The sequence below is a fragment of the Mastigoproctus giganteus genome, chromosome 7, assembly GCF_048544385.1.
Source record: "Mastigoproctus giganteus isolate SK-2022 chromosome 7, ASM4854438v1, whole genome shotgun sequence".
Classification (NCBI taxonomy): Eukaryota; Metazoa; Arthropoda; class Arachnida; order Uropygi; family Thelyphonidae; genus Mastigoproctus; species Mastigoproctus giganteus.
In genome coordinates this window covers 3,888,779-3,916,498 of record NC_143581.1, presented here as the reverse complement: position 1 = coordinate 3,916,498, position 27,720 = coordinate 3,888,779, and the positions used below count along the sequence as shown (strand labels likewise).

The following is a 27,720-nucleotide window of genomic DNA, read 5'->3' as shown; positions in this document are numbered from 1 at the left end:
AGTTGAGAGAACAATAGTAGCACAGATGAATTTGATGGAATGAGTAAATAGTTTTAAGCCAGAAAAGATTCCAAATTAGGAAATCTCTGAAACTTGGAATATCAGAGCAGACATATGCACAAGTAACATGTACCACCTTTGAAGTGAAAGGAATAATAGAGTAAATAATTAGGATAGTTGAGATGAGTGAGCGAGTTAAGGCAACCAGAAAATGTAAGTGGGGCTTGGGACTGTAAGGTGGAAATAGGTATCATTGAAGGTGGAACTGAAACCACATATATTTTAAAAATGAATGAAAAAAGTTTTTGGGAGGTTTAAATCTTTTTGCAGATAAGTTTGTTCTATTTGACTATTCATGATGCACTTTTAGGAAAAGTGAAAGTAGAGGGGAGGACGTACAAGGACATATGGATTAATGATATTTTTGGATGTGTCATATACATAGCAAGAATATTCCAGGTCATATTATGTCAAGGATCTGTGATAGCCAATCACAGATCCTTGACATAATGTGACCTCGACGGTGCCTCCAGCATACATACTACTCAGACTTCCCGTTTGTTAGCTGATCCAGATACCTCCTAGACTATTACCAATAGGCTCAGTTCAGTGGACTCTAACTGTTGTGTTGTTTGTTTGTTATTTGGTTTTTAGGAGCATTAGCAACTAAGGCCATATTGCTCCGGGGATATGCGGTGGTCATTCCCTGACCTTTCTGCATCCTCCGTATTTGGTGGTCACAGGCTCGAACCCCGGCCTAATCAAGAAGCGTGTGCTACGCACTGCTGCCCCTACCCACCTGGCCATGGAAGTGCCCAAAAGGTGGACTAACTAGTGGCTGGCTTGCTGGAACTGTAATGCTCAAAATGTAAGGAATATTGTATCTTGCTGTGATGCCAATCATAACCTTAAATGACATTCACATCTACTGTGCGAGTGAAGGAATGGGATTATCTAACTTTGCTCTGGATACTAAACATGGCTCTTACTATTTCAAGTGTCCAATGACCCCTCTTCCATATGTTCACATCTGGGTGGTCTCCTCTCAACTAAACTAAGCTAGCGCAGTATTTCAGAATTTGCACTTCAAAATAATACCGTGTATAATATATCCTATCCAGTATGATAATCCTGGTCAGTGAGCCTAGTTTGTAATCTTTTTTAATTTTCTTTGTCCCAAAATCTGTTTATCCCATTCTGTCAGATACCCTCTTTTACCTATACCCTTTTTTTTTTTTTTGTGAACAAGACTTAGTATTAAATATATGCTGCTAGGAAACCCTAGGCTTCACCACCCAAAAAAGGGAAGAAAAATTAATTAATTAAAAGTAATAATAAAATAAAAACTACCTATTTTGCTCCCTCCTCATGCAGGTTGCCATTAAGCTGAAGTTGAATTTCCCTACTTTATCAGCCCCAACCACCCATAGGTCTCCTCTAAGGTGGCTAGTTTAAAAGTTCTGTCCACTTATTTGCAGTCTTTCCTTGTACGATTGTCCTTTTGCCAATCTCACCCGGCACATTTGTCTATCTTTGGACCATTTCAGAAAGCTCTATCTGTTTTTTTTTTTTTTTTTAGTTGCCATTTAGATCTACATACTTGAAAAGGTATCCCATATTCTGCAAGTAAATATTTAATAAATCATCAATAGGACACCATGAACCTTCTAGTTTGTCTACACTTCTCAGAGAACCTCACATCTGACTGTATCATAACTCCCAAATCTCTTTCTTTATCTGTTGTTTTTTGTTCAACCCCAACAAGTTTGTGGCTGTTTTGGGGTTGCTGTTCTGCAAAATAACTTGTGTAAGACCTTGCATTCTGCTGCATTAAAAACAGCTGCCATTTTCCTGATCATTCCTGAAGTCTATCTAATGAAGAAGCTCAGCTTGGCACTGAACTACTCTACTGAACTTAACATTATCTGCAAATTTCAATAGCATAACCCCCTATTCCATTTGTTGCTATCATTTAAGAAAATCAAAAATAATAGTGGTTCCACTACCAATCCTTGGAGGAGAGGGACCCCCACTCCTTATGTCAGCCAAATCTAAATTATAACCATTAATATTAATCCCTTTGCCTCCTGCCCTGTCACCAGCTAATGATTTTCCCTGCATTTCCAATGTGTTCCAACTTATAACTTTTGTGCAGGTTTCAGTCAAATGCTTTGCCAAAATGCAAGTAAACAGTTTAGATTATTTTCTGCATCCTGCTCATCCAGCTCATTAAAAAATGACTAACTTTTTTTATTTATTTATTTTTTTTTTTTATGAAAACCCCAAACACAAGAGGTATTAGAACATATAGTACTTAGTACCGTGCTTGGGTGAGAGGTTGAGAAGACAAAAGAAGATGTTTGTTGACATTAGACTTGAAATTCTGTAGACTGTAATTTTCAGGAAATATGTATGAAGGAAGGGTGTTCCACAAAATGGCAATTCAGTGAATAAACGAGGTGGATGAAAAGTTGGTTCTGAGAGTTTGAAGTTGGGCTGTAAATAGATGTTGGCTGGTGGCAACATGTGTTCTGACTGTTTTGAAAGTGAGAGTGGGAATTATAGAAGCCAATTCAGAAGAACAGTGCCCAAGGATGTATCTGTAGAAAAGGCATGCAGCAGAAACAGTACATCTATAAGACAGAGTGGAGAGACTCTGTTAGAGATGAGTCATTAATTAACCTAAACTGCCCTCTTCTGAATGGAATCAGAAACCTGAGAGAGGTTTTGAGGGGACTGCCCCAAATGTTGGAGCAATATTCCATGGTAGGGTGGATTTGCGATTTGTACAGAGTGGACAGCTGTTTGGAAGAAAAGTAACGCCGAGAGCGAAAGAGAAAACCAAGTTTTTTAGATGCAGAGGAAGCAATATTTGTAATGTGCTTGTGCCAAGAGAGATTAGAAGTCAGGGTAATCCCCAAAAGAGATATATCATTTTGCCTAGAAATCGGAGTGTCACTAAAGATAAGCATAGGAGCAGAAGAATCCTTTTTGCGAGATATAAGACAAGACTGAGTTTTAGAAGGGTTGAAATCAACTAAGTTGTCTTTGCCCCACTGGAGAATTACCTGAAGATCGGCATTTAAGGAATTGGCAGCAGATTTTCGAGAACTTGAAGCTGATTGAGCAGGACAAGGTTTCTCAAAATGGAAAGTTGAATGCAATGTGCTATCATCGGCAAAACTATGGATAGGATTTCCAGTCAATGGAAGAAGGTCATTGATATACAAGATGAAAAGAGTGGGGGAAAGAACTGAACCTTGGGGGACACCACATTAGTGGAGAAGTTAGAAGACAGAGAGCCATCTACCATCACCCTCAGTGAGCGATCAGAGAGAAAACTGGATAACCAATTACTAAAAACAGTTGGCAAACCATAAGATGGAAGCTTGTTTAGAAGACATTTATGCCAAACACGATCAAAAGCCTTTGAGATGTCAAGAGCAACTACTTGTGTTTCACCGAACCTTTCCATCGAATTAGTCCATAAATGGGTAACATAAGCCAGAATATCACCAGTGGATCGACACTGACAGAATCCATACTGGCGATCGTTGATCAGATGGAAGGTTTCTAGGTAGTTTAAGAGTTGGCGGTTAATTGATTTCTCCATTACTTTAGAAAGAGTAGAAGTAATTGCAATGGGACGATAATTGGATGGGAGGGATTTGTCACCCTTTTTAGGAACTGGCTGGATATGAGCAAATTTCCAAGCAGAAGGAAAAACACCTTTGGAATAAGAAAGTGAAAAAAGGCGGCAAAGAATAGGAGTAAGTTCAGGAGCACAAGTTTTGAGAACAAGTGGAGAAATACCATCAGGACCTGGAGCTTTCTTAGCATCAAGATTCATCAAAATCCTTCTGATATCCTTTTGACGGAAGCCCACAGGAGGCATTGAATGGAGCGTGTTAGGAATGGTGGGAGGTGTTTTACCAAGACCATTAATACATGAGCTGGAAGAAAAATGGGATGCTAGCAGGTCAGCTTTATCCTTGGCTGAAGTGACAACAGAACCATCTGGTTTGGACAGAGGTGGGAGCAGAGATGGGCAAAAGTTGCGGCCAATAGCTTTGGCAAGAGACCAGAATGCTCGGCTACCATTAGGGCAAGAAGCAAGTTTTCTACTCTTAGCCTGTTCAAACTCTAGTTTGGACTGATTAATAACTGCTTTACAATTGTTGCGAGCTTTGGTGTAGGCAGAAAATGAAACTGAAGAATTAGAAACAAGCCAATTACGATATGCAACATTCTTCTCTTGGACAGCCTTAGCACATTTATTGGAAAACCAAGGTTTAGATAAAGGACGAGATTTTAAAGTGGAGTGTGGGATAAAGGATTCCATTCCTGAAAGAATAATTTCACTGACACGATCTGAGCAAACATTGACATCAGAAGTTTTGAAACAGTAATCAGACCAAGGAAAAGAAGAAAAGATGTCTCGCAGGTCATCCCATTTTGCATTCTTGTAATGCCAAACAATACGAGGTTGGGAATAGCCATGAGATAAAGGTTCCATTGGAGAAGAGACAATCACCAAGTTGTGATCTGAAGTGCCTAAAGGACCTCTCACTTCGACCTTGTACTTAGAAGGGTTGTTTGTGAGAAAAAGATCAAGCGTATTGGCTGTATGATTAGGATTGTCCGGTATTCTTGTAGGTAAATGGACAATCTGTGCTAGGTCATTAGTAATTGCAAAAGCCTCAGCATCTCGACCTGCTGGGTCGGTGTGACTAGAAAATGGAAGCCAGCTGGAGTTGTGAACGTTAAAATCACCAAGGAAAATTACCTCACTGTTAGGAAAGTTAGACTGGAGAAAGTCAAGTTGCAAAGAGAGGAAGTCAAAGAGCTCCAAGTGATTAGTGGAGTTGGGAGAACGGTAGAGACAACAGATGAATTTGACACAATGAGGTAGAGAGATTTTAAGCCAGAGAAGATCAAAGAGAGGAGATTCCAAATTGCCAAGCCTCTGACAGGGAATATCAGAATGGACATATGCACAAGTACCACCTTTGAGGCGAAAGGAATCGTACAGCAAATAATTTGGACATCTGAGGTGAGAAGTAGTTGAATCAACTGATAACTGAGATTCAGTCAGAAAAAGTACATGGGGTTTGGAAGACTGCAAGTGGAAATGGACATCGTTGAGATTGGAATTAACACCACGTATATTTGTGAAATGAATTAGGAAGTCCTTGGGAGGTTTAGATCTTTTCGCAGATAAGCTTGCTCTATTATTTTGACAATTCATGGTGTATTCAATAGTAAGAAAAAGTGGGTGGGACATGCTGTGTGAAGTAATGAAATTTTTGGATATGGCGTACATGTGGTAAGAATATACCCAGATCCTTGACATAACGTGGCCTCGACAATGCTGCCCGCATACACACTACTCGGACTCCCTCCAGTCACTATCTGGCAGAGTAGAGGTAGCAAGATTATACACTAGCTGATCCGGAAGCCTCCTAGAGAGTTATCAATAGGTTTGGTCCGGTGTACTATCTAGCGGCCGGCCTGCGAACACCGTTTTAGAGCTGTACCCTCGAAATGTAAGGAATATTGGATCTCGCCACGACATTCATCATAACCTCAAAAATCATCAATCATACTGCATGATGGAAGAGATAGGGAAGGGTTGGCTGGAACTTAGCTCTAGAGGCTAAACATGGGTTCCACCACTTCAAGCCTCCAATAAGCAAAGTGGTGGTATTTCACCGGTTGATGAGAGTCATCTACCACCTAGTACTGCCTGGTAACATAGAGGGGCGGCATTCCTCCATGTGGTGTGGGCGCCACACCTCGACCCCTGCTTACGTTGGTTCACACCTGGGTGGTCACCCACCATGTACTTGTGCATGGAGGTTATACCCAGGATTAGTAACAGTCCCACCATCGTGAAGGTGCAAGCAGAGGATTTGGCTGTCATAGACCGTCCGGACTTCGCCGAAATTGGGTCCACTTGACTTAAGTGTCACCCGAGTATCAGTTCCATCAGCGTTTTAGACTCCCAGGTAGCAAGAACAGCTTGTCTGGCATATCTGAGAGAATGTCTGTGACAACCTCAAGGACCAACCTCAACTCAGGGAAAATACTGACTAGTTGTTGGTGACTCTATTGTCAGGGAAACGGGGAATATGCTTTGTAAAAAGGATAGGTGGAATAGGACCAGGGTATGTCTGCCAGGGGCAAAGGTTGATGACGTTGTAGAGCGGATATCATCTTTTAAGGGGCACAAAAGGTGATATAGTTGTACACGTTGGCACTAATGATATTAAGAGTAGGAGACTGGCAGAATTACTTAGCAAGTACAGGTCACTGTTGAAAAAAAAGCTGTGAATTAGGGTTGAATTTGAAAGTGTCTGCAATTCTGCCCAGACACGATAGGAGGGAGTATATGATGAGAGCCCTGTCGATCAATTCGGCCCTGGAGGGATTGTGCAAGGGTCAAGGGGTAGACTTTTTTTTCAGCCTGGACTGTACTTGTTAACAGGAGAGATTGCTTCTACAGGGATGGGATACACTTAAATAGAAAGGGTGCAAGAATTTTTGCTGATGCTGTCGAGGCAGTGTTAGGTGGGTCGGAAAACTGCTAGTTGGGGGGGATAGATTAACAGGACTAATAGATTAACAGTAGCCACTGGCAGAGATGGAAGTGATTCTTGCACTGCTTCTATTGAAATGAGCAGAAGCCTGAAAAACAAGATGCAGGATATTTCAGAGACTGCTGGGAGTCATTGCGGTACAAGTAAACACATGGGTTGTGTTAGGGTAGCTAAGAATAGAAACAGGTGCATGTATACCTGCGTGTACACCGATGCTAGGAGTTTGGTAAATAAATTTGATGAATTTGAGGTATTGCTCAAAACATCAAAGGCAGATATTGATGGGATATCAGAGACGTGGTGTCACACAGATATAAGTAATGCGGAACTGGAATTTGGGGAATACAATGCGTGTAGAAAGGATAGACAGGACAGGAGGGGAGGAGGGGTTATGCTATTAGTTAAGAAACACATAAAGTCCAAGGAAGTGAAGCCAGTCGACATCGATGGACAGGGCAGTTTCGAGTCAGTTTGGTGTGACATTAGAACAGGTAAATCGAAATTGAGAGTAGGAGTGTGCTATAGGCCTAATGACTCTGATGAGTATAATAAGATACTGTACAGGGAAATAGAATGGGCCAGTAAATCAGAGAGTCTTATAATGGGGGATTTTAATTTCCCAGATATTGACTGGAATTTGTGGGTTGGTCACTCGCACACTAGCAAGGCTTTTGTGGATTTATTGGATGATTGTTTTCTACATCAGCATGTTCGTGAGGCAACAAGAGGGAGCAATACTCTTGATCTGATTATCAGTAGTGATTCTTCATGCATTCAGAATCTGCAGATAAATGAACCACTAGGTGGCAGTGATCACAGTGTGTTGAAGTGGGATTTACTCAAGGAGGTAACTACCATCAGAGGTAAAGGGAAGGGTTTTTGTTTTCGGAAAGGCGACTATGATGGTCTGAGACAGTATTTAAATTCTATACAGTGGGACCAACTGATGATGTTACCAACAGCAAACTCAAAATGGGAAGCATTCAAGGAACTAATCTTGGAGGCTACCAGGCTTTACATACCAACTAAGAAATATTGTTCAAGGTTTAGGCCTAAATGGTTGTCAGATGAACTAATGAGACATGTGGCAGAGAAGAAAAATGCATGGGATACATACAAATTAATGGGTGACATGGAAGCCTATGATAGATATAAGTTGGTCTGTAACCAAGTCACAAAGGAGATTAGGCAGGCAAAGGCAGACTACGAAAAATCTTTGGCAAAGGATGCAAAGAAAAACAGAAAAGAGTTCTTTACATATTTAAACTCAAGAAGGAAAGGGATGAATCAGATTGGTCCGCTGGATATTGATGGTTCAACAGTTGAGGATCGTGCTCAGGTGGCTAACAATCTAAACGAGTATTTTGCATCTACATTCACGCATGAGGAGTTATTCAGGAAGGAGAATGATGTAGGTAAAGTAAACATTGGCAGTGAGTTGGATGATTTTGTAATAACTGAGAGGAAAGTGGAGGAGAGATTGTTGAGGATAAACATAAAAAAGGCACCTGGGGTGGATGGGATCTATCCAGTTATATTAAAGGAGGCAGCAAACGAAGTAAGCAAACCCCTAGCCATAATTATGAGAGCTTCTTTGGACTCAGGGGAGGTACCCATAGACTGGAGATGTGCAAATGTAACCCCAATTCACAAAGGAGGATCAAAGGCTGACACAAGTAATTATAGACCTGTTAGTTTAACTTCTGTTCCAGGTAAGTTAATGGAGGCACTGGTTAAAGAAGCACTGCAGGATCATCTAGACAAGAATTCAGTTATAGCTCAGATGCAGCATGGTTTTGTTAAGGGCAGGTCTTGCCTGACCAATTTTATTGGATACTATGATGTAGTCACAAAAGAAATGGCTGCAGGAATAACTTTGATATTATATATTTGGATCTTAGAAAGGCTTTTGATACTGTTGCACATGGAAGACTGCTGCACAAATTGGAGCAGTGTGGCATTGGAGGCAAATTGCTGCTATGGATAAGGGGATGGTTGAGTGGCAGAAGACAGAGAGTGGTAATCAATGGACACTGCTCAACGTGGACTAATGTTATTAGTGGAGTTCCTCGGGGTTCAGTGTTGGGTTCGTTGTTGTTTTCGGTGTTTATGAATGATATTGATGATGGTATATCAAGTTTAATGTCCAAGTTTGCAGATGATACAAAGGTTGGCAGGGTTGTTAAGGACACTACTGACGCTATGCTGCTGCAACAGGATCTGGAAAGGTTGAACAGATGGGCTGAGAGGTGGCAAATGAAGTTTAACATTGACAAATGTAAAGTACTACATATGGGAAACAGTAACCCCAGAGCAACGTATCAACTCTGCGGTACTACACTGACAGTGGTGGAGAATGAAAAGGACCTGGGGGTAATTGTGCAGGCAGATATGAAGTTCTCTGAGCAGTGCAGGCGAGCTGCAAGAGTAGCTCATGGTGTCTTGTCAATGATATACAGGAATTTTTCTAGCAGGGATAAGGAGGTGATTATTCCCTTGTATAAGGCAATGGTTAGGCCACATCTTGAGTACTGTATACAGGTCTGGAGGCCGCATTTCAAGAAGGATGTAGAGCTGCTGGAACGGGTACAGAGAAGAGCAACAAGATTAGTGAATGGAACAAAGGGTTGCTCTTACGAAGAAAGGCTTACATTTTGCAAATTACAGAGTCTGGAGACTAGGCACCGGCGAGGTGATCTGATAGAGGTGTATAAGGCTTTGAATGGTTTGAGCATGCTCAATGCCAATGGGATTCTTCATCTTGCTCAGAATAATCACCTCAGAGGGCATAAATTCAAATTGAGGAAGGACGGATGTCGGATAGATGTGCGAAAATTTGCCTTTGGCCAGCGGGTGGTTGGTTGGTGGAACCGACTTCCATCACTTGTTGTTGAAGTTGATAGCCTAAACAAATTTAAAGCTCAACTGGACAGGTATTTAGAACGAACGGAGGGGTGAAATGGGAGTGGTGTGTGTTTTTTTTTTTTTTTTTTTGGCTGATGCTGAATAAGCTTGCTTTCTTGCATCATATGCCTCTACTAATGCTAATGCTAAAAGGCTGCCCCCCACCCTTATCTCTCTCTCTCTCAAACCAGCTTGCTACAGCCCCAGTCGAAGAAAGAGACCTTTGGAAATTCCTCCACTCATTGATAGGATTTGAATCTAGACTTCTCCAAATGAATGAAAAGTGCTGAAGCCACTATACTGTCACAGAGAACCGTGCATGTATGGTGCATAGTTCATTGACAATGTCTTTTGGTAAATTGATAAAGTCAACATAAATTTTTAGAAACTGTGTATTCAAGTTCCATGTATTGTAAAATCTGGAAACGGTAAAATGTTTATCTTGTGTACTGTATGTAGGTATGATTTTCAATTTCAAGTGGCAGAGAACACAACATAGTCACCATAAGCATACAAACAAATAGGTAAGAAACAAATAAGTATAAGAATTGCATGTAATGCATAGAAGAAAATGAAAAAAAAAAAAAAAAAAACACCTATTATCCTTATTGGATTTTTCCAACCCCGCAACGGGTAATAATTCCACGTGCTTGTGGTTGTTGTGTCGGGCTGCTATTGTTATTATTAGTCAAAGAACTCTCTGACTATTCTCCTACAAGTGTTCAGGATTGCGACTTTCTGGGGTTTGACATGGGTGTTCTCTGGGAGGTCTGTTGTTGCTAGGCTCTTTGACACTATGCCGGTGACTGACACAGTGATCAGGATTGTACTTGTTCTATATAGCACATCTCTTTTCCCTTTAGGTTGTCTGGAGGTTGTTGGTGTTTGGCACTGCCATGCTGATCATGTAGTCTTTTCCTTCATAGCTCTTTGTCATCATTGCCTTGGTTCTCCTTGTTCCCCCACCCTGGATCATAGAGTTTCAAGTGGCAGAAACTCTATGATCCCAATGAGGGATCATAGATAAACATATGATCTATATGTACCTCTATGTAGCCAGTATTAGTACTGCCTACATAGGTGTTTATGGCTTTAACTGTGTTCCTCCATTTAGCTTTGCTTTTAGCAGGCTTCTGAGTCTCTCATGGTATTTTTCAGTCAGGCTGGTCTTTATATCCTTGCATTCTAGCTGTTCAGCTTGCATCATCATCCCAACACCCCCAGGTATTTGTAGGTCACTCCCTCTGTTGTGGCTTTGATCTCTTACCATACAAAATCCATGGGTCTTGCATTTGTCTACTCTCAATTCTTTCCTGAGGTCAGTGATAAAACCCTTTGGAATTACTTCTTAGTTGCTGCATAGAGCTTTATGTTGTCCATGTACAACAGGTGTTTGAAAAGTTTGTGGCCTGATGATGAAAGGGTAGTAGTACAGTGTTAAAAATTTCTGTACTTAATGTATAACACTTCTGATAGTAATCCACCAAGTTTTATGCAATTTCAATAGCACCTTTTTTTTTTAATTTACAGATCCTGGTCAAAAAGGTTGTGTTATTGCAAAAAGGTGGACAAAATCAATCACCATTCAGCCATCCAGTATTTGGGAAAAAAGGGACTAACACCAAAGACAGGTCATCAGGATATGGTTACAACATTTGGGGAGTGCCCCTTCCTTAAGAATTCGTCAGCAGAAATTAAACAAGGGAGGGAGAGCCTGGAAGATGACCCACACTGGGGAAGGTCTGCAACATCCATCACTCCAGAAGTTGTTGACATGTGCATGAGCTGGTGATGTGTGATTGACAGTTCGGTCCATTGCCAGTATCTTGGGCATCTCACCCAAGCATGTGTACCCTATAATAACAGAGGATCTCGCTAAAAAAAATGGCACACTATGACATGGTTGCCGATGCGCCTAAGAAATCTCTAAATCAACCAACCACTGAAAAAAATGGCATATGTGCCAAGCACACACAGTAGATAGTTTTATGTGAAACACTTTAGCTTGGAAGAGATTAGTGAAATCCAAGCCATTAGCCTAATCACCCATTTGAATAGCTACAATCAGTGGCAACTGCAGGAAGTATGATTGCAATAATACAAGCTTTTGATTATAAATACTTGTATTGCTGCAATCATACAACTATGATTGCAACAATACAAGTTACGATAATTCGCCTCTGGCAGAGCTGCAGATGAAAGGTCACATTCATATCGCATTTTTCGTGACTGATCAGGTTTACTCGGTTGAGGTGCCTCAAGAATGTTTCACATCAAAAAGTGGCAGTATGATGGCCCCGAAGTTCTTGATAGCAGATCAAAAATGCACAAGATTTAAGTCAATTGAACATTTGCATTGTTTTAAAGCGGTTCCAGCAAATTTCCTAAAAAAGTTTGTGACAGTGGATTGAGACATGGCCATCACTTTCAGCCAGAGAGGAAAGAGAGTACAAAGAGTGGAAACATACCTGTTCTCCTTTCCAAAGACAGGCATTTTTTTTTTTTTTCATTTATTAACACACAACTGTATATACATTCTCAAGATACATATTAATCTTTTCTTTTCTTCTTTTCCTTGGTTGGATTACTGTTTCAAAACTTCTGATGTCAACGTTTGTTCAGATCGTGTCAGTGAAATTATTCTTACAGGAATGGAATCCTTTATCCCACACTCCATTTTAAAATCTCGTCCTTTATCTAAACCTTGGTTTTCCAATAAATGTGCTAATGCTGTTCAAGAGAAGAATGTTGCATATCGTAATTGGCTTGTTTCTAATTCTTCAGTTTCATTTTCTGCCTACATCAAAGCTTGCAACAATTGTAAAGCAGTTATTAATCAGTCCAAACTTGAGTTTGAACAGGCTAATTGTAGAAAACTTGCTTCTTGCCCTAACGGTAGCCGAGCATTCTGGTCTCTTGCCAAAGCTATTGGCCGCAACGTTTGCCCATCTTTGCTCCCACCTCTGTCCAACCCAGATGGTTCTGTTGTCACTTCAGCCAAGGATAAAGCTGACCTGCTAGCATCCCATTTTTCTTCCAACTCATGTATTAATGATCTTGGTAAAACACCTCCCACCATTCCCAACACGCTCCATTCAATGCCTCTTGTGGACTTCCGTCAAAAGAATGTCAGAAGGATTTTGATGAATATTGATGCTAAGAAAGCTCCAGGTCGAGATGCTATTTCTTCACTTGTTCTCAAAACCTGTGCTCCTGAACTTACTCCTATTCTTTGCCGCCTTTTTTCACTTTCTTATTCCAAAGGTGTTTTTCCTTCTGCTTGGAAATTTGCTCATATCCAACTAGTTCTTAAAAAATTGACAAATCCCACCCATCCAATTATTGTCCCATTGCAATTACTTCTACTCTTTCTAAAGTAATGGAGAAATCAATTAACCGCCAACTCTTAAACTACCTAGAAACCTTCCGTCTGATCAACGATGGCCAGTATGAATTCCGCCAGTGTCAATCCACTTTTGATATTCTGGCTTATGTTACCCATTTATGGACTAATTCAATGGAAAGGTTCGGTGAAACACAAGTAGTTGCTCTTGACATCTCAAAGGTTTTCGATCGTGTTTGGCATAAAGGTCTTCTAAACAAACTTCCATCTTATGGTTTGCCAGCGGTTTTTTGTAATTGGTTATCCAGTTTTCTCTCTAATCGCTCACTGAGGGTGATGTAGATGGCTCTCTATCTTCTAACTTCTCCACTAATGCCGGTGTCCCCAAAGGTTCAGTTCTTTCCCCCACTCTTTTCCTCTTGTATATTAATGACATTCTTCCATTGACTGGAATTCGTATCCATAGTTTTGCCGATGATGGCACCTTGCATTCCACTTTCCATTTTGAGAAACCTTGTCCTGCTCAATCAGCTTCAACTTCTCGAAAATCTGCTACCAGTTTTACTGAAAAATGGCAGCTATGCTTTAATCCAACAAAGTGTAAGGTATTACACCTGGGAAACAGTAATCCCGAAATAACTTATTCACTTGGTGGAATTCAACTAAACCCAGTACTGGAGGAAAGGGACTCGGGTGTTACGATACAGTCAGACATGAAATTCTCTGAGCATTGTAAACAGGTTGCAAGGAAGGCACATGGTGTCCGATCGATGATCTATCGAACTTTTGCAAGTAGAGATAGGGACATGATATAATCCCATTATATAAGGCTTTTGTTAGACCACACTTGGAATACTGTGTTCAAGTATGGAGACCGCACCTAAAGAAAGACATCGAGCTTCTTGAAAGGGTGCAAAGACGGGTAACTCGCCTGGTGAGATCGGCAAAAGGGTGTCCTTATGAAGAAAGACTTTGAATTTGTGGGTTGCAGAGTTTGGAAACTAGACACCTTAGAGGAGATTTGATTGAGGTGTTTAAGGCTCTGAGAGGCATCAGTAAAATGAATGAGGACGAAATTTTCAAGATTATAAATGATGATAGAACTAGGGGACATAAATTCAAGTTACAGGGGGAAATGTTTAGATTGGACTGCAGGAAGTTTTATTTTAGTCAGCGAGTTGTAAATTACTGGAATAAGTTGCCTACATGGGTGGTAGAGGCTGACAGTTTGGGGAAATTCAAAGGTCATCTGGATAGTACCTTCAGGTGAGGGAAGCGCATAGGATGATAAGTTTAATTTCCTTTTCTTTTATTAATTATTATTATTTATTTATTTATTATTTTTTTTTTTATCGTTGTTTTATTCAGGGTTTTTTTTTTTTTTTTTTTTTTTGGCTGATGCAGCATAAGCCATAGGCTTTCTTGCACCATGTGGCCAATACTAATACAGTGGATTCCGGTTATTTGGGCCACTGGTTAATCGGGGCAGCCGTTTATTTGGGGAAAATCTTAAAAAACAGAAACCAGTCTAGAAAAAAGCTAGGGTTTACTTTTCTTAATTGGGACAGGATGCTGTTTAATCGGGGCAGGAGACCGCAGCACTGGAGATTACCCTACGATGTGCTAGCTGTGCTATATGGAAGCATAGATTCACCTTACATTAGAAATGACTACGTGTAGTCTTAAATGAACCTAAAGTTACTGGCATCATATTTAATCAAAGAACTTTGCCAAGAAGGTAGTCTGTTATACATTAAAAACTTAAGACACTACTGTGATTATTTTTAGGCTATTTGGTTCCATTAGATAACACAGTGTCAGTTAGTAATGATGAATGAAAAGTTGTGATTTCAATTGAAAGTTTTCTTCTAAACAATCAGCCAAGCTTTGTGTAGAAGAAAAACTTTGAAATCGTAACTTTTCACACTATTCAACATGATTACTAATTGAGGCTATTATTATCTGATGATGGAACCAAATAGTTCTGAAACTGATTACAATAGTACGTCAAGTTTTTAATGAATAACAGATTCACCTTATGGGTGATGTTATTCAATTAAAAATGATATTAATAAATTTAGGTCAACCCATGGATAAAAACCCATGGACTCACATCTGGTGAGTATGGGCTTGGCACACACAGGGTTCTGAGCTGGATATCATCATTCTTCATTTTCTTGGTGATTCCCTTCTCTCTCTCTCTCTCTCTCTCTCTCTCTCTCACAGGATAATTCAGAATTTTTTTTTTTTTTTTTTTGAATGGTGCAGCATAAGCCTTAGATTTCCTTGCACCATATGGCTAATGATAATAAAAAAAATATTAAAAATGTGATTATTTCTAAAGGGTTTGAGCTCTGTCACTATCATTCCCAGACAATAAAGACAGATACATGTAATGAAAGTTATGTTTTCTGATGGAAGTTTTTTCCTCCACTACTTGGCTGCTGATTTAGATTAACACTTATTCACTGCTGAACACAAGATAACTAATTAAGGCTTGTTGCTAATTATGTTGTTTTATGATGGAATAAAGTAATATCAAAGCTGGTCACAACATTGCCTTAAAGTTTTAAATGAATAACAAATTCTTCTCCTTGGTGGTGTTATTCAATTAAGAAACAATATTGGTAATTTAAAGTTGAGATATTTTGAAAGCAAATGTAAAGCTAAGCTCTGTGATTGTTGTGGATGGGCGGTAGTGTCCCCAGGAATATTTGTGTTTTCTCAGACTGCACCTATACAGGCACTCCTCTACTTATGTACAACTCGCAGATACGTACAAAGCTGTTGCTATGTTCGGTTATAAGAATCAATTTTGAACACCATGATATTTTTATAAAGCAGATTTCTGGAGGTCACTACCATAAAACAATTAAAATAATTAGCAGTTTCCGCTTTATTGGGCATTTCTGTTACTGCAATGTAATTATAAATGGTAGGAAACTCAATCTTATTGCATTTGCGATGATACCAATAGCTGGAATTCTGTGAAATTTTATGTTATTGTGGTGAAATGTGCCTCCCCTTCACTGAAATCTACAGTCATATAAAAACATAAATTTTCAGAATCTTCTCTTCATTCCTATCTTTTGAGCTTCGTAAAGTTGTTACTCCGTATCTCACTTGCGCGTATCATGGTAGTTGCAATATGTGTGTTCCATGTTCTTTGTTATTGATTTTTTTTTTTTTTTTTTTTTATGTAAACCCCAAACACGAGAGGCATTAGAATCTATAATACTCAGTACCCTGCTTGGGTTGGAGGTTGAGAAGATGAAAGAAAATATTTGTTGACATTAGACCTGAACTTCTGTAGACTGTAATTTTCAGGAAATATGTATGTAGGAAGGTTGTTCCATTCCAGAAAACAGCAGTTGAATGAATAAATGAGGAAGATGAAAAGTTGGTTCTGTGAGTTTGAATTTGGAGAGTAAATGGATGTTAGTTGGTGATGGCACGTGTTCAGACTGTTTTGAAAGAGAGAGCGGGAATTATAGAAGCCAATTCAGAAAAACAGTGCCCATGGAAGTATCTGTAGAAAAGGCATGCAGCAGAAACAGTATGTCTATGAGACAGCAAGTGGAGAGAGAGAGACTCTGTTAGAGATGAGTCATTAATTAACCTAACTTCCCTCTTCTGAATGGAATCTAGAAGCCTGAGAGAAGTTTTGGGGGCACTGCCTCAGATGTGGGAACAATATTCCATGATAGGGTGGATTTGCGATTTGTACAGAGTGAACAGCTGTTTGGAAGAAAAGTAATGCCGAGACCAAAAGAGAAAACCAAGCTTTTTAGATGCAGAGGAAGCAATATTTGTAATGTGCTTGTGCCAAGAGAGATTAGAAGGCAGGGTAATCCCAAAAGAGATATATCATCTTGCTTAAAAATCGGAGTGTCACCAAAGATAAACATAGGAGCTGAAGAATCCTTTTTGTGAGATATAAGACAAAACTGAGTTTTAGAAGGATTAAAATCGACTAAGTTGTCTTTACCCCTCTGGAGAATTACCTGGAGATCAGCATTTAAGGAATTGGTAGCACATATTCAAGAAGTTGAAGCTGATCGAGCAAGGCAAGGTTTCTCAAAATGGAAAGTAGAATGCAATGTGCTATCATCGGCAAAACTATGGATAGGATTTCCAGTCAATGGAAGAAGGTCATTAATATACAAGAGGAAAAGAGTGGGGGGAAAAACTGAACCTTGGGGGACACCGGCATTAGTGGAGAAGTTAGAAGACAGAGAGCCATCTACCATCACCCTCAGTGAGCGATTAGAGAGAAAACTGGATAACCAATTACAAAAAACCGTTGACAAACCATAAGATGGAAGTTCATTTAGAAGACTTTTATGCCAAACACGATCGAAAGCCTTTGAGATGTCAAGAGCAACTACTTGTGTTTCACCGAACCTTTCCATTGAATTAGTCCATAAATGGGTAACATAAGCCAGAATATCACCAGTGGATCGACACTGACGGAATCCATACTGGCGATCGTTGATCAGACGGAAGGTTTCTAGGTAGTTTAAGAGTTGGCGGTTTTTTTTTTTATGAAAACCCCAAACACGAAAGGTATCAAAACCTATAGTACTTAGTACCGTGCATGGGTTGAAGGAGAAGTATGGGAGGAGGAGGGGATGCCGGAAACTTTGCTCTAGAGACTAAACATGGGTTTCACCACTTCAAGCCTCCAATAAGCAAAGTGGTGGTATTTCACCGGTTAATGAAAGTCATCTAATTGGAATTGAAAGTCATCTGATTAAGGTTAATTGATTTCTCCATTTCTTTAGAAAGAGTAGGAGTAATTGCAATGGGACAATAATTGGATGAGAGGGATTTGCCACCCTTTTTAAGAACTGGCTGGATATGAGCAAATTTCCAAGCAGAAGGAAAAACACCTTTGGAATAAGAAAATGAAAAAAGGCGGCAAAGAACAGGAGTAAGTTCAGGAGCACAGGTTTTGAGAACAAGTGGAGAAATACCATTGGGACCTGGAGCTTTCTTAGCATCAAGATTCATCAAAATCCTTCTGACATCCTTTTGACGGAAGACCACAGGAGGCATTGAATGGAGCGTGTTGGGAATGGTGGGAGGTGTTTTACCAAGATCATTAATACATGAGTTGGAAGAAAAATGGGATGCTAGCAGGTCAGCTTTATCCTTGGCTGAAGTGACAACAGAACCATCTGATTTGGACAGAGGTGGGAGCAGAGATGGAGAAAAGTTGCGGCCAATAGCTTTGGCAAGAGACCAGAATGTTCGGCTACCATTACGGTAAGAAGCAAGTTTTCTACTCTTAGCCTGTTCAAAGTCTAGTTGGGACTGATTAATAACTGCTTTACAATTGTTGTGAGCTCTGGCGTAGGCAGAAAATGAAACTGAAGAATTGGAAACAAGCCAATTAAAATATGCAACATTGTTATATTGAATGGCCTTAGCACATTTATTAGAAAACCAAGGTTTAGATAAAGGATGAGATTTTAAGGTGGAATGTGAAATAAAGGAATGTGGAACAAGAATAATTTCACTGACACGATCTGAGCAAAAATTGCATCAGAAGTTTTCGATCAGTAATCCTACCAAGGAAAAGAAGAAAAGAGATCTCGCAGGCCATCCCATTTTGCATTCTTGTAATGCCAAACAACATGAGGTTGAGAATAACTATGAGATAAAGGTTCCATTGGAGAATAGACAATCACCAAGTTGTGAACCGAGGTGCCTAAAGGACCATTCACTTTAGCCATTTACTTAGAAGGGTTGTTAGTGAGAAAAAGATTAAGCATGTTGGCTGTATCGCTAGGATTTTCCAGTATTCTGAGAGATAAATGAACAATTTGTGCGATGTCATTAGTAATCCCAAAAGCTTCAGCATCTTGACCAGCTGGGTCTGTGTGACTAGAGAATAGAAGCCAGCTGGGGTTGTGAACATTAAAATCACCAAGGAAAATTACCTCAATGTTAAGAAAGTTGAATTGGAAGAGGTCAAATTGCAAAGAGAGGAAGTCAAAGAGCTCCAAGTGATTAGTGGAGTTGGTAGAACAGCAGAGACAACAGACAAATTTGACAGAATGAGGTAAAGAGATTTTAAGCCAGACAAGGTCAAAAGGAGGAGATTCCAAATTACCAAGTCTCTGACAGGGAATATCGCAACTGACATATGCACAACTTCCACCTTTGAGATGAAAGGAATCATGCAGCGAATAATTTGGGCAACTGAGATGAGCAGTGCTTGAATCAATTGATAACTGAGATTCTGTTAGAAAAAGTACGTGGGTTTTGCAGACTGCAAGCGAAAATGGACTAGGATGTGTTTGGGAGGTTTAGATCTTTCCACAGATAAGCTTAGTCTATTAGTTTGACAATTGATGGTGTATTCAATAGTAAGAAAAGTGTGAGGGACATGCTGTATAAAGTAATGAAATTTTTGGATATGACATACACACAGTAAGAATATACCGAGATCCTTGACATAACGGGGCCTTGACGATGCCCCCGCATACACAGTTCTCGGACTCCCTCCAATAACTGTCTGCCAGAGTAGAGGTAGCAAGATTATACACTAGCTGATCCGGAAGCCTCCTAGAGTACCAATAGGTTCTGTCTGATGTACTAACTAGCGACTGGCCTGTAAACACCATTTGAGAGCTGTACCTTCGAAATGTAAGGAGGTTTGGATCTCAGTCCCGCCATTGTGAAGGTGCAAGTAGAGGATTTGGTTGTCACAGACTGACTGGACTTCACCGAAATTGGGTCCACTTTACTTGAGTGTCACCCGAATATCAGTTCCATCAGCGTTTCAGACTCCCAGTTAGCAAGTACAGCCTGACTGGCATATCTGAGAAAATATCTGTGGCAACCTTAAGGACCCAATTATTTTCTTATTTTGCTTATTTTCTTACTGTTTAAAATTTTACGACCAAAGAAAAAAAGTTTTCAGTGAATAGAAATATCAATTAGTTACACTATTAATTAAGCTATGTAAGCTTAAATTTATTTTTATTTTGCTAACCTGTGGGAAATATTCTTCCAATTTTCATGCATCATTTAATTTTGTTAATTGGAGGAAGTGAAGTGTAAATTTGTGCCCTATATCTTTTCTTTTATATCATGTGGATAATATTTTTCCTATTTTTGCCTGTTAGAATAACTGTTTAATACAATTAAAATTTAGTTCACAAACGTGATCACAATGACATGCACTTACTACATATCATATAATGAACGATATTTTATTTTGAAGAGTATATCGTAAAGTGATTTGAACGTAGATTAAATTAAATTACATATTGCATTTAGATTAAATTAGTTTGAATAAACACTGTACTATACATTATTATTCATTATATGTGTTTTTCCGCCTCATTTAACTCGGTTACAAATCATAAAATGCTGTGCATGATGAAGTTTGTTGGGGGTTATAATCTCAGTGTATTGGACTTATGTATATGAAAGAGAATAAAAAACAGAGTAAGTACATAAGTCGAGGAGTGCCTGTATAATTGTTTCTCATTTAGAAGTTCAACCCTGTGCATCGACTTGGCGTCCCCTTCCATATTCTATTAATTCTTACCAGACAGATTAAGACAAAAGTTGTCTTAAGCTGTCGAACTCATTACATTTTGTACAACACTTAACAAGTGGTAAAATTCTTTCAGATGAGAGGTCATTCATCTTTTTACAGTGGCTTTAACTTCTTCATCATAGTCATTTGTTGCCTTAGAGATGTTTAAACATTTAAGGATAAAAAGAGTGTAGTTAGGACAAAACCTGAGTATAGGGAGGATGCAGTACAACATCAAATTCCACAAGTGTCCTTGCCAGTTTCACATGGCTGGCTGCAATGAAATCATGTTGTTGTTTTTTTGTTTTTTTTTTCCGTGTCAAATCCAAGGTTTATTTCTAGTCACAATAGCATTTAAAAATGCAGCCAGGACAGAAGTTGCTGAAGTTAGTTTACTACTGAAGTTAGTAACTGCACATTGTTTGAACCATGTGTTCAAAGAGAAAAAAAAAGTGTTATTGTTTATAAATTAACAACCACACAAAAATATCAGCATTAAATTCAGTGCGGTAATTAAACTTTTTCAAGTACATGAGCACAGGAGAAAAACATCTGCATATAAACATATATAGAGTGAAATAAAAAATGTATGCACTTATTAATTATTAGGCTTATATATATTTTCTCTGGGCTCTTGTATCTGCATAATTTTTTTTTCTGTTTTCAGCATTCAGCTGCTATATCGTCAGCACCATCTTTTTCTTCATCTTCTTCATCTTTCAATCAAGCAAATTCTTTTGGTCCCATTGGAGCACTGCCAACCTATCCATCTTATCCAGCCCAACCTGGCATGCCTCACATCCCACAACCTTTTGTTACTCCTGGTTCTCAACATTCTGGTAAGGTTCAGCATGAGTATTGTTAACAACAAATAATCAAATAGTTATTTGGAGCAGTGATAAATCCTAATACTTTTAATCGGACCCACCAGTTTTTAGCTCTTTCACACTTGTCAACAACCTCATCCACCCAACTCAACATACGTTTAATGAAAGGGTTTTTTTTTTTTTATTGTTGAAAATTCAAGAAATCTAGAGTCCAGTCACAATATTATGATTCCCCCCCCCCCAATGCAGACGTCACACTCGCCTAGCGAATCATACAGCACTTGTGTCAAGTTCACACACTGCAAGCATATAAGGCTTGATGCTCGGCATCCATGAACACAGTAACAGCCTCTGTCATGGGCAAAGCACATGACCTATCAGACATGGAAAATAGCATGATCATATCAGCTATCGGGCCAGAGGTGCCAGCATTTCCAAAACAGTGGACTTTGTGAAATGATCACGTGCTGCAGTGGTGAAAGTGTATCAAGAATGGGACAGTTTTGATCACTCAACGTGCCAATTGTGGAGCCCTATGTGCCATTGATCCCAGAGGTGAACAATCAGCTGAAACGGTTGGTCAGGACCGATTGGCACGCTACTGTTGCTCAGCTGGCTGTCCAAATGAACTGTGGGGCCACCAGAAAGGTTTCCAGCATGACAGTGCAGCGAACCCTGTTGCGCATTGGGCTCTGTAGCAGACGCTTGGTGACAGCACCCATGCTGACGGCCATTTATCGCAAACAACACCGTCAGTTTGCACAACAATACCGACACTGGACCCCTTCCGAGTGGCAGTGGGTGGCCTTCTCCAACCACTGCCACCCACATTTTCTGCTCCACCAAGCAGATGGATGGTGGCATATTAGGCGTGAAACCTCTAAGAACAGACACCCGGACACGATTGTTGGCAGAAAGCAGACTGGTGGGGGCAGTGTTATGGTCTGGGGAATGTTTTCATGGCATGGATTGGGTCCACTGATACCTCTGGAGGGCACTCTGAATGCAAATGGTTACCTATCGATCGTCACCGATCAGGTGACGATCGATAGGTAACCATTTGCATGTTGACCGTGTTCCCTGAGGGGATGGTATTTGTTAGTAAGACAATTCGCCATGCCATGTTGCCAGAATTGTCCGTGGTGGTTTGAGGAGCACGATGAAGACTTCAGGCTATCCCTTGGCCACTGAATTTCTCAGATTTTAGCCCAATCGAAAATCTATGGGACCACCTCGATCGACACATCAGATGAATGAATCCTCCACCGTGGAACCTACAGGAACTCCGGGGTGCACTGCAGTCTGCATGGTCACAGATACCCGTAGGAACCTTCTGCAGACTTATTGAGTCCCTCTCACGGTGGCTTGCAGCGGTGCATGCTGCGAAAGGCACATATTCTAGATACTAGGTAGGTGGTCATAATAATGTACCTGGATCTTGTATGAAATTCCACTCAGCCTAACTCTTAGTAAGTTGGCATAAAGATATCTGTAGTAAAGAAGTTTCACTTGACTTTTTTATTTGAAATGCGATATGCACATTTTTACTGAAAAAGTATTGAATATTATACTGTATGTATTTAATATACGTTTTACAATTAGTATTAAACCTGTCATTACTTATTCTATCTTCCGTTTCGCTCTGTACCACACAATAATCCACAATAATAAAAAAGTATTGAAACCTTTTGATTTATTCTGCAACATGAGACCGTGTTTCACATATAATTAGTTTCCCTATCATTTTTGTTTGCCGCAGTTACTTTTTCCTTAGCATTCATTAGTAGATTTGCATTTCACTGGAGAATTGAAAGGAGAAAAATATAAGTTTGAGAACTTCAGCTTCACAGTTGATATAGACATAGATGAAAACTCTGCATCCATCTTAGTTTGTATAAAAAAAAAGCATGTCACCTAGAACAGATTTTTTTTAATAGTATTGTCATTATATCTTTTTATTTGATGTTTATTTAATCTGGTAAAAAAACAAAAAATAATAATTGGCACTCCCATTAAAAATTTCTAAAAACTGGTCAAATAACAAAAATATATACAGGGTGTCTCAAATATATTGGTACAAACGTTCAGGGGAGGTAGGTAACATCTAAAGGAATGTGAATCGCATAGGAACCCATAACCGGAAACGTCACAGGAAAGTAGTAGCAGAGGTACAAGAAGCAGAAATGACACAAGACAGTAATTAGTGGCAAACATTTATTTGACATAATATTAACAATGGAGTACGAGATGGATGCATTTCATGATGTTACAACAGATGCTCGAAGGTTCCACCATGAGACGCGATGCATGTGTGACACCGACGCAGCATGGATTGGCAGACATGGTTGAACACATCTGGAGTTTCTTTGACAGTAGCAGCAGCAGCGCAGACGAGATCCATTTCCGTCTCCACAGGCGATTCATACACGATATATTTCAGCTCTCCCCTCCCCCCCACAGAAAGAAATCGAGGCTCGATAAATCAGGTGAGCATGGGGGTCAGGCAGTGGGTCCACCACGGCCAATCCATCGACGCCCAAAACGCCTGTTCAAATGGTCACGAACACACCTTCCATAATGGGCAGGCGTCCCATCATGTTGAAACCAAATGTTGCGTCTCGCATTTGCTGGAACATCGTCAAGTAACCCTGGTAGAATTTGTTCAAGAAAGATCCGATATTTAGCAGAGTTCATGCGGGATGGTAACTGGTATGGGCCGACTAAGCAGTCACCAACCATACCTGCCTACACATTTATTGAGAAGCTATGTTGTGCTGTATGGGGGCGCACACTGTGTGGGCCCTCTGCTAATCCATACACTAGGTGCATGTCTGCCAGCTCACAGTTCGTATATCGATGCACCCTCTTCATGCGGCAACTACTGCTTAAATGAGTAAACCAGAAATTTTCCCTCTCGTGAACTGATGAACAGCGCCATGTACTGACTTACGGTGACGTTTCCGGTTATGGGTTTCTATGCGATTCACATTCCTTTAAATGTTACCTACCTCCCCTAAACGTTTGTACCAATATTTTTGACACAGCCTGTATATTAACCACTTTAAGTTGTACGTAAATAAAAAAAGTATGCAAAAAATGTGACTAAAATAATATGCTACTTGTAACTTTTTTTTTTTTTGGAAACGATATTGATACAGAAACTGTCTTGGGTGTGATTTTGATCTCGTAAGTACAAATGCTCTTAACAGTTGTTTTTTAATCCTTATTGTTTAACATATTTCATTACTATATACTTGCATAATAACATTTCAAGCAAAATTGTGTATTGGCAGCTGTATTATAAACTTATAAAAATTGGTGCCATATAAAAATAAGAAAAATATTCTGACCACTTTTCATTGTGTACAAGTTTTCTTCTGCTCCTGTGCTTGCCTTCAGTGACACTCAGATTTCTAGATGAGATGACATCTCTTTATTAGGAATTATCCTGACATCTATTCTTTCTTTGCTAAACTTCAGTTGCCATAATGTGCATCTTCTCAGTGCATCTGCCATAATGTGCATCTTCTCAGTGCATCCTAGTTTCTGTTGCAGTAGCATACTGTCTTTACTATCATTAACAACCCTGCCAACCTTTGTATCATCTGCAAACTTGGACATTAAGCCTGATATACCTTTATCAATATCATTAATAAATACACAAAACAACAATGGGCCCAGCACAGAACTCTGGGGGATTCCACTAATAACATTAGCCCACATAGAGTAGTGTCCATTCATTACCACTCTCTGCCATGTCCCACTCAACCATCCCTTTATCCATTGCAGCAACTTGCCCTTAATGCCATACTGCTCCAATTTGTACAGCAGTATTCCATGTGCAACAGTATCAAAAGCTTTCCTAAAATCCAAGCATATGATATCAAAATTATTTTTTGCATCCAGTTCCTTTTGGCCACATCGTAGCATCCAATCAAATTGGTCAGACAAGACTTCCCCTTAACAAACCTAAGCTGTGTCTGAACTATTACTGCAGTCTTGTTTTGGTGATCCTGTATCAACTCTTTAACCAGTGACTCCATTATTTTCCCTGGAACAGAAGTTAAACTAACAGGTCTATAATTATTTGTGTCACCCTTTGGGAATTTGGAATATATTTGCACATCTCCAGTCCATGGGGAACTCCCCTGAATCTAAGGATGCCCTCATAATTATGGCTAAGGGTTTGTTTATTTCCCTCGCTGCCTCCTTCAGTATAGCTAGATAGATTCCATCTGCCCCAGGTGCCTTTTAAGTTTAACTTCAACAATTTCTTTTACACTAGCTCTCCGTTATTACAAAATCATTTAGCTCCTGTTAGAGTTTAGTAAACTTCTGTCCTCCCTTCCTTACAGAATTCCTCTTGTGAATGTAGATGCAAAATACTCATTCAATTTGTCGGCTATCTGAGCAGGATCATCAATAGTCGAACCACCAACATCAAGTGAACAAATCTGATTCATCCCCTTCCTTCTAGAGTTTACATAAGTGAAGAAGTCTTTGTGTTTTCCTTTGCCAAGGATTTCTCGTAATCAGTCTTCGCTTGCCTAACATGTGCCGCAACCAGTCAACATCCTTTTACTGGCCAACTTCAAACTCGTAGAACTAACTTTTCTTTCTTCTCATTTATTCATTCAACTTCTGTTTTCTGAAATAACCGCCCTCCATACATGTTACCCATAAGTTACAATCTATAGAAATACAATCTATAGAAATTCATATATATATATATATATATATATATATATATATATAAGTTTTAATTGTTCAATTGATCTGGTTATGAGACTTCAAGAAAAATATCTGTTGGCAGTTGTGTTGTAGTCTGACACCAGTTTTTATTGGTTTCAAATAGATAGTTTAGTATCTACCTTAAGTGTGCACAGAAAAAAAAAATTGCATGCTACTTATACCTAATGGGGTTTTTTTTTGAAAACTATATTGTTTTAGCTGCACAGATGAAATGTGCATCTAGTCTTTATTGAATGTGTATTTGATCTGGAAGAAAAATTTCAAGGAAAACATGTGTATTGCAGCCATGTTATAAACGTAGACTGGTGTTGAATTTGAAACAAAATGGAATCGGTGTGGTTATTTTTAAAAATAATTACTGTGATTGTAATAAGATATTGTAATGTCATAAACTAGATAGGATTGCTGACCAGAAGAAAAAATCCAGTAAGAAATTTTCATAATTGGTATTGTTTTAAAATTGAGGTCTCTTTGGTCTGCATTACAAAACATGCAACCATCTGGCATAAGCACGCATGTCCTACCTTGATCGTAAAGGCATAGAATTGATGAAGAGGCATATCACCTCAAACTTATCATATTGATCATATTGCATCATTTCAGTGGGACAATTCCACACACACACACACACACACACACACACACACACACACACACACACACACACACACACACACACACACACACACACACAAACACACACACACAGAGAGAGAGAGAGAGAGAGAGAGAGAGAGTTCTTGTTCCAGTTTAATTTCAAAATAAAGTCTGCTTAAAATTTACCTCCTGTGTGCAATAAAACAGCAATTTAAAATGTCAGTGAGTCCTTAGGTACAGACTAATGTTTAAAACTTACCACTTATACTAGATATGATAGTGTGAACCTGGCACCTGCATTCTCACACCGCAATGCTAAAACAAAATGAGGTTTTAGAAAAATGATAGGTAATCTTGTTGGAGGTAGAGGTTGGATTGTTCCCCCCCCCCCCCCCCCCGAGATGTCCACAAACTCCTGTGGGTTACAACCATACAGTTTAAAAACCCATATTTTCAGCATTTAAAATTTCCTTTCTTTCTGTTGCTTATACTGGTTGCTTATACTGCTAAAATAATATTTTCTATTACTGAAAATAATAAAGCTAATAAAAATATAAATTTATCTGTCTATAAATTTGCACAATTAAAATGGATTATATTTTTGTCTGGAAAATTGCACATTTTTGCCAACATTGATGATTAAGTTGATGATTGACGACATTGGCACAAATCACTGCCAACCCAAAGATGGAGGTGCCAGAAACGTCTCCACCAAGACCATCAGACAATCATTAGCTGCAATAGGTTATGGGAGCAGCCAACCCACCAGAATCCCATTGTTAACACCACGGCACAGGACTCAGAACATCAGCACTGGACCTTGGATGATTGGAGGCAGGTCTCCTGGTTCAATGAGTTCTGTTTTGAGTGGACGGGAGGATGCTTATCAGCAGAAACCGCACAAAGCACTATGCACTCGTCATGCCAACAAGGAACTGTTCAAGCAGGTGGACAATCAGTAACAGTCTGGGGCATATTCAACTGGCACACATTGGGACCTCTGGTACGTCTAGACGATCTCTGAACGTTCCAGGTTACATGTCCATCCTTGCAGACCATCTCCATCCCTTCATGGTCAACATGCACCCACAGGGCAATGGACTCTTCCAGCAGGACAATGCCCCTTCCCACAGAGCCATGGTG

At 39.6% G+C, this 27,720-nt stretch overlaps 1 protein-coding gene across 2 annotated transcripts in view; it reads left to right on the top strand.

The window, feature by feature from the left end:
• Positions 1 to 27,720, top strand: part of tral (LSM14 family protein trailer hitch) — a 244,125-nt gene that overhangs the window by 95,324 nt on the left and 121,081 nt on the right. For both annotated transcript variants that reach the window (XM_090378611.1, XM_090378612.1), the window contains exon 3: positions 21,069 to 21,240. In XM_090378611.1, coding sequence (XP_090234737.1) covers positions 21,069 to 21,240 — 172 coding nt within the window. The remainder of the gene's footprint in view (positions 1 to 21,068; positions 21,241 to 27,720) is intronic.